Source organism: Aptenodytes forsteri, unplaced genomic scaffold (assembly GCF_000699145.1).
Source record: "Aptenodytes forsteri isolate BGI_AS27 unplaced genomic scaffold, ASM69914v1 Scaffold245, whole genome shotgun sequence".
NCBI classification, from domain to species: domain Eukaryota; kingdom Metazoa; phylum Chordata; class Aves; order Sphenisciformes; family Spheniscidae; genus Aptenodytes; species Aptenodytes forsteri.
Genome location: NW_008795686.1, coordinates 1,327,457 through 1,334,521, shown reverse-complemented (window position 1 = coordinate 1,334,521; position 7,065 = coordinate 1,327,457). Strand labels below are relative to the sequence as shown.

The following is a 7,065-nucleotide window of genomic DNA, read 5'->3' as shown; positions in this document are numbered from 1 at the left end:
TGCTTAGCAACAACTAAAACATCGGTGTGTTATCAACATTGTTCTCACCCTAAATCCAAAAGACAGCGCTGTACCAGCTACTAGGAAGAAAATTAACTCTACCCCAGCCAAAACCAGGACACAGACTTTGAAAAAGCTAAATCCTGACAAAAATACCACAGTATATCTTCATTTAAAAAAAAGGAAAAAGGATAATGCAATCTTAATTTAGATTTAAGGGGGCTTATAAAAAAGATGGCGGCAAACATTTTAGCAGGGCCTGTTGCGACAGGACAAGGGGGAATGGCTTTAAACTAAAGGGGGGTAGATTGAGACTAGATATAAGGAAGAAATTTTTTATGCTGAGGGTGGTGAAACACTGGCACAGGTTGCCCAGAGAGGTGGTGGATGCCCCATCCCTGGAAACCTTCAAGGTCAGGCTGGACGGGGCTCTGAGCAACCTGATTTAGTTGAAGATGTCCCTGCCCATGGCAGGGGGGTTGGACTAGATGACCTTTAAAGGTCTCTTCCAACCCAAACTATTCTATGATTCTATTCTATGATTCAGATTCAACTTTCAGAAGTCACATACAAAAAAATCAAAATCCCTTTCTTCTGGGCAGCTCTATGGACCAAGGAGGTTGCTCCAGGCAATACCAGACTTTGCTTTCGTTATCACTGTTATTTTTAACTTACTTTCTTTGGTTACACACAGTGCCAGAGGATTTTATAAGCCAAGGTTTGGAATCACTGCTTTAAGTTGTAAAAAATACTCTTAAAGCTAGAATATATACATGTGGCTATATAAATACCAGGTTGCTCATTATGAGTGAGTGGTCAATACTTTCCTGCCTACAGTTCCTATAGCCATTCCGTGGTCCCACCACATGTGTTTTTATTAAGAATGTAGAAGTATTGATGGATACTGTCCACATATTTACACTTTCTTTAATCTGTGTTTTCTAGAAAACTATTGCACTAGGAAGAAATTCAGCCCCTTTACCAAATCAATGGGCAATGGCTTTAACAGTGTGCACCTCTCCAACAGTTTTCTAGACGTACTGTTTGCTGCAGAGCTGCACTTTCTGCTCTCTGCCTAGTTTCCTTGAATGCTTTCCTTTTGTTCCCTTATTTCTTCTGCTGTTGCCTGAAACCTTCACATAGAGTTTCTTGATTCTACTCCTTACTTAAAACTTGCAAATACAACTTTGCTTATGGTGCTACTTCGCAAATAAACACACAGCTGCTAAGCCAACAGTTATACACCCTCCCTTTCTTGCAGTTCACAGACTATTCTTTTCTGAAGATGCCAGTTCTTCCCATTGTAGTTTCTTGTGCCTTTTGTATTGTTTTGGGTAGGTGAAAGTAAAATCTTTTATAAATCTTCCTTCTTTCTAGAGCGAGAATACATTTTAAACTGTGCTTGCCCCACCTGCAGATGAAAGTTGGAATAACTCGTCCTCTGACCCAGCTTTACCATAAGTAAGTAAGACCACCTCTCGGCACTACTCATCACTGTCTTCGCTCTCTGTGGTCTTATATATTGCCTGAGATACAACCACAATTCTGCCATGGTCGGACCTTAATTCTGGTGTTGGCCTAATGACTGATTGTTCATCAGCCTTGTACAATTAGTTCCAATGCCTGGACTGACACTGAAAAAAAGAAGTCTTCATTCCTATGTATTGCTGTTCACACTGCAGCAACAAAAAGCTGGTATTGCTCAGCAATGTTTTTTCAAGTGTTACATACGGGGGAAAAAAAGATAGAGATTACCTTAAGCTGCAGACTAATGCTGTCCAGTTTCATTACATTACCCTTTCTTTACCTTCACAGTCTAGGGCATCAAGATCTTGAATTCTTGCCCAACAAAAGCAGTTGCTCCAACCAGTAGGGATTTACTAAACAGACTCCTCCTAACTTTGAGCTATACAGAAAACATAGCATTTCCACTGTACTTTAGGCTTTTGCCATTCATAGGTGGGAAGCCATATTCTGGATCACTAGAACCGGAAAAATGTAACACTAATAAAAATGTAGCTTTCCAGAAAAACAAAAAAAAAAGAAACTTGAAGTTTACTGGGTGCTGACTAACTTGAGGCTGCTAAATACAGTGATAAAACCTAGCTAACAGGGGGACTTATCTCCCCAAACTTGCTCCTAATAACAACTGACTTTCTACTTTAAGATAGCCACCTAGGCTGCCTTCACAGACAGAGCGCGACAATTCTTAGTTTAGGACTTTTAAGAGAAACTTTCTCCTTCTGAAAGTGACTAATATAGTCAGGCTGAATCTCCTTCTGGAGATAGTTCTCTGTCTCCAAACAGAGGAAGCCTAGGTAATTAACTTAATTTTAAAAAAGCTAGAACTTAGGCACTAGTCTAAAAGAGTCCTGCCATAAGGATCTAATTCTTAGGTGGGCTTCCATGCTAAGGTAAGTATTTGACCAGAGAGATCCTTACAAGACTGGACTAAGAAAAATAATCTCTAACACCATTATTAACTAATATCCAAGAACCCAGTAATATCATCCTATCTATTGAAAATTCCGAAAACTGGAAGTAAAATGGACTTTAGGCTTTTAAATATATAACCCTTCTGTTCCATCAGAGAAACAGAAAGAAAAAAGATCCAACTGAATTTCTTTAACAGCAGTCTTCTTTATTTACTTACTAAAAAATCTTGGGCAGCCTAGCTTGACAATTATTTGTCATGCTTAAAGCTATTTATGTAGGAAAAGTGTAATTAGAAGATTTCCCCTGCCATCGGTTTTTCAATAGAATACTTACGTAGTATAAATTCTTAACGTTTGGACTAAGGAAAAGGTTTATTGCTTAACAGTCAATTTATGAAATTTATTTTTCACAACATTCAGCCTTTAAGAATTTCTTCATGACAGAAATAAAGCCTTAAAAAATTATTTTATATACGAGCTACACTTAGCCTAACTGGAAGAAGAGAGAAAAAAACAAGTATCCCAAATTCTTTGCAGCTCTTAAATCATGGAAGAAAAAAAAAAAATCTAATCACTTCCTCTAATGTGGGTAATGTGAGGGTAATGGAGAAGTATCAGAAAGCATAACCCTAACCTCTGAAGAGCTATCAGATTCATGGAAGGAAACAGACTAAGCCAGGGTATTTCAGAAAATGTATAGAGTCCATTTTCTTGCATCAAGGAAGGATCACTTACATTTAAACGACTCCTAACATATTTCTCTAATCTAGTCTTTAAAATGACGGCTTCCTATGCAGTCTCTAACAGTAAAAAATATGCTTTAGAATAGATTTGGGGTTTTTTTTTTTCATTTTAACCTAAATTCCTCTTGCTTCAACTGAAGACTACTGCCACCTTCTTTGCAGCAACTTCTTACATATTGGAAGAGTCATACATCTTCTCCACAGCCTTATCTAAACTAAATCCCATTTATTTCAATTTCTTCTCAAAGGTATCATTTTCTAGATCTCAGGTTTTTCTTATTACAGACCCTTTCCTAGTAATTCACGCTTTAATAAGTTCCCCCTCACACAGTTCTGAAACTTCCCTTCGATCCCACTGCCTGTGCTGCCAGTCATACTCACTTTCCCTGGAGAGACCAACACACAAATTCTGTAGCTTAAAGTACTGACTACACTACTGTCTTCCTTTTGGAAGTGCTGGAACAGAAGGTTTTAGATACACTGGCAGCTCCACTCTTCTACCTTTGTCTTAATGTTTTTTTAGTGATAACATTCGAGGGGCTCAGAGGTTCCCTGCAAGGAGAAATGCCAAGCAAAGAGCCATGAACATGCCTTCTTTTTCCTTTCTCAAAAATTCTGACTGCGTCACGTTATAGGGTGCAGAAGCAAAAGATGTAAACTCCATGCATATGAATTTGATGCGCTGAAATTCAGGAAAACACCCACTCAGAGATGAAAATATAAAAGTGCAGTATCTTTTGAAAGCAAATGTTACTAACTAGAAATTAGAAGTTTCATTACTCTACAAATGTATCAAAATAAGAGTTATTACTAGACTTTCTGATGAGACATTTCAGAAGAGAAAGCCAGGAAATCCTCATTCAGTCACATTCAAGCCACCCATAAATCCATATGTATGACAAGAAAGTAACACGAGTTTACAGAATATACCACATTTGTATTACCATTTTGAGTATTAGGAGTGACACAGATCGTAAAAGGCTGCAAGTGCATCTCTAACAATTCTTATCTATCCAGCTGAAGCTGTCAAAATTGTTCATCAGAAGAGCCAGAAAATGCAGCAGCTTTTTATTAAAATTCTCATTCACTGTGCAGATTTTGTAAGGAACAGAGATAAGGCCGAGTCACACAGCTAAGAAACAGCTCTTGTGTTTCCCAAATTCAGCATCCCTGAACTATGTGGAGGTTGGTTTTGCTTAACAGATAGAAGGGACCTATGGTCAACATCCCCATTCTGAGCAGCCACTCTATAACTACAGCACTATGACTGAAGAGAATTTGTAAGAGACTGAGCAGAACTGAAGATGATCCCTGAAGCGCAGAGGAAGAAAGAAGTCTAAGCTCAAATTTTCAATTTTATTCCCTTCAACACAGCAAAGATGTCAGCTACTAATAGACTACGAGTATTTTTTAAATCAATGAAAACTATGAACATTTGCAGTATTCCCAGGCCAAAATATTACAGCTTTTTGTTTGTACAGCAAAACCAGACACTATTATGATGAGTGCAAAGAGATTCTGTATGAACAAAAAGCATAGATCTCAAAGCAGAAATTTTACACATAGAGGAAGTCCAGCTACAAAACGAAATGTCTCGCTCAAAGCAAAGCAGACAAGCAGGAAAAGAATCCAGATTTCCCAGCTTCCAGGGCGATGCACCAAACTCCCTTTGTAAGGTAATTCTACCTTCCAGCCAGAATGAAATCAAGAAGGAAACGAAGAAATGGTGAAAAACTGTTTCAGGTAACTTTGCTTTTATTCATCCGTAGTGCTTCAAAAGTGTTCTCATCTATCGATTTCAAAATAAATACCTTTTAGCTGTCTCTCTAAGTACACAAAGTAACATGAATACCAATCACTATGGCATTTATTGCTATAAATACAAGACACTGCAGTACTCACCGGTCTTTTACTATGATGTCACCACAGGACTGACAGTAAAAGACGTAATTCTTCTGCGGTTTCAGGCTTTCCCTCAAAGTAAAAACCAAATCTACAGACAGAAGAAGACATGCTAATCTTCAAAACTGTGTAAAATTTTCAGTCACTTGTACAGGAAAATCCTGCCAAATACCTCAAACCAAAAAAGATAAGAATCTAACAAACAAAGCAAAATGCTGACATTTTAAACACAACCTTAATTTATTTACCTGTAGAAGCAAGTACTTAGATTTAGGAAAAACTTCGCATCTCCACCTCATGCCCCATATTGCTGAGTAGGAACTGTATACGTGAATAATTATTTTAAAGGTGCAAATCCTCTCCACAGGGGAGCAGAGATATAGATATCATTACAGAGACTGTATAAATTAAAATTCAATGCCACTTTTTTGTAATAATATTTCTGCTACTCAGTGTTCCTGCAATATGAGGGTACATCCCAATATGTAACACAAAATAGTCCGGGGGTGGGGGAGAGGACACTAGTTTTAAATTTTCAGGCAGGTAAGCTACCAGCCACTGTGGTACCACTCAAGGAATAGGTAGTGAGCAATACCCTCTGCAGGCCAGCAAAGTGAAAACAGTCTCACAAAGGCCAGCTCAGACAACTTTTCCAAATTAAAAAAGGAGCTATAAAAGCCTCCACAAATTGTCAAATAACATTAGGCAGAAGAAAAGTAAAACTGTAAGCCTAGCTCTATGTATTAATATGTTTTGCATTGCCCACTTTCTCAAACTTCAGAATCAAAGTATATTCTCAGCACTGGCATTCAGTATTTAAGATTTAGATTGCAACCACAAATGAAAAGTACTTTAAAAGGTTCCAGAATTTCATATAAGAGAGAACTAGTTTTGCATACTAATATAAAACATTAAAGGCTAAGTAAGGTTATCCAATATATACGTCGATTACTATCCGGTTCACATACATGTTTTTCACTGGTATGACTTTCAAAGGTAAATTTTTCAAACGTCATCTTTGATCTTTTGAAGCACGCCTCATTAATAAGATGCACTAAATAATTTTTGTATAATTGTCAAAGCATGTGCGTAATTACTGATTAACATACAGAAGCAACCTCAGCATACCATAAAATCAACAGAGTATTCCAGTGTGTTTCTGGTGCTGAAACCATTATCATACATCACACACTTCATTGGTCATTCCTACTTTAAAACCACACAATGACACTTTTGTGTTATTTAATATATCTTTCTGTGTCACATCCTATTAAATGAATCCAAACACATTGAGCTTGGATGCTAGAATGAAAGAAAGCACCAGCTATACTACCACGCTTCCTATTTATGCAATCGCATCCTAGACCTGAATTAGCATCATGGAAATAAAGAAGGTAACTTTGCAGATGTTACCTGCAACATGAACCTCTGCAAACTGAGGCTGCGAGAACAAGCCTCAACGAAAAATCACAATCCTTTACGATTAAGTGGTTGGTGACAACCTTAGTGCCATAGCCTGGATGAATCATATTACTGCATTTTCAGCTACCAAACACGAAATAGGAGGGAAAGCAAATAATTTTGAAGTAATATGGGAAAGCACGGGGGAGGAACTGAGAGCAGTTCTCGAACTCCTACACAAAACACTTACTGAGCGACCATGTCTCCCTTTCATTACGCCACCTTTTGCACTTTCGATTTTTAAAACTGACAATTTTATTAAATTTTACCAGTTCCTGTTTAAATCTTCAATTCAGAGCTAAAGAGAGCCTTTTACAAAAGCAACAGCACGTGCACAATGAGACCATGAACTCCAGTTGGGTTTGGGGGCTTTTTGTGCCGCAGAATCCACACTTTAAAGTCTCTGTTTGCACGTCACTTAAAACAGTAAGGTTTCAGGCAACCCCAAGCAAAGCGGCCTTTTTTTAAGCAACGGGCCAAGCTTTCCCCTCCCGGCCAGCGTCGAGCGGGCCGGCAGCGCGGGC

At 38.1% G+C, this 7,065-nt stretch overlaps 1 protein-coding gene across 1 annotated transcript in view; it reads right to left on the bottom strand.

The window, feature by feature from the left end:
* Positions 1–6,096, bottom strand: part of UBE3D (ubiquitin protein ligase E3D) — a 49,294-nt gene extending 43,198 nt beyond the window's left edge. The window contains exons 1-2 of the mRNA XM_009282724.1: positions 6,024–6,096; positions 5,081–5,171 (exon numbers count right to left, since the gene is read on the bottom strand). Coding sequence (XP_009280999.1) covers positions 5,081–5,171; positions 6,024–6,096 — 164 coding nt within the window. The remainder of the gene's footprint in view (positions 1–5,080; positions 5,172–6,023) is intronic.
* Positions 6,097–7,065: the final 969 nt, after the last annotated feature.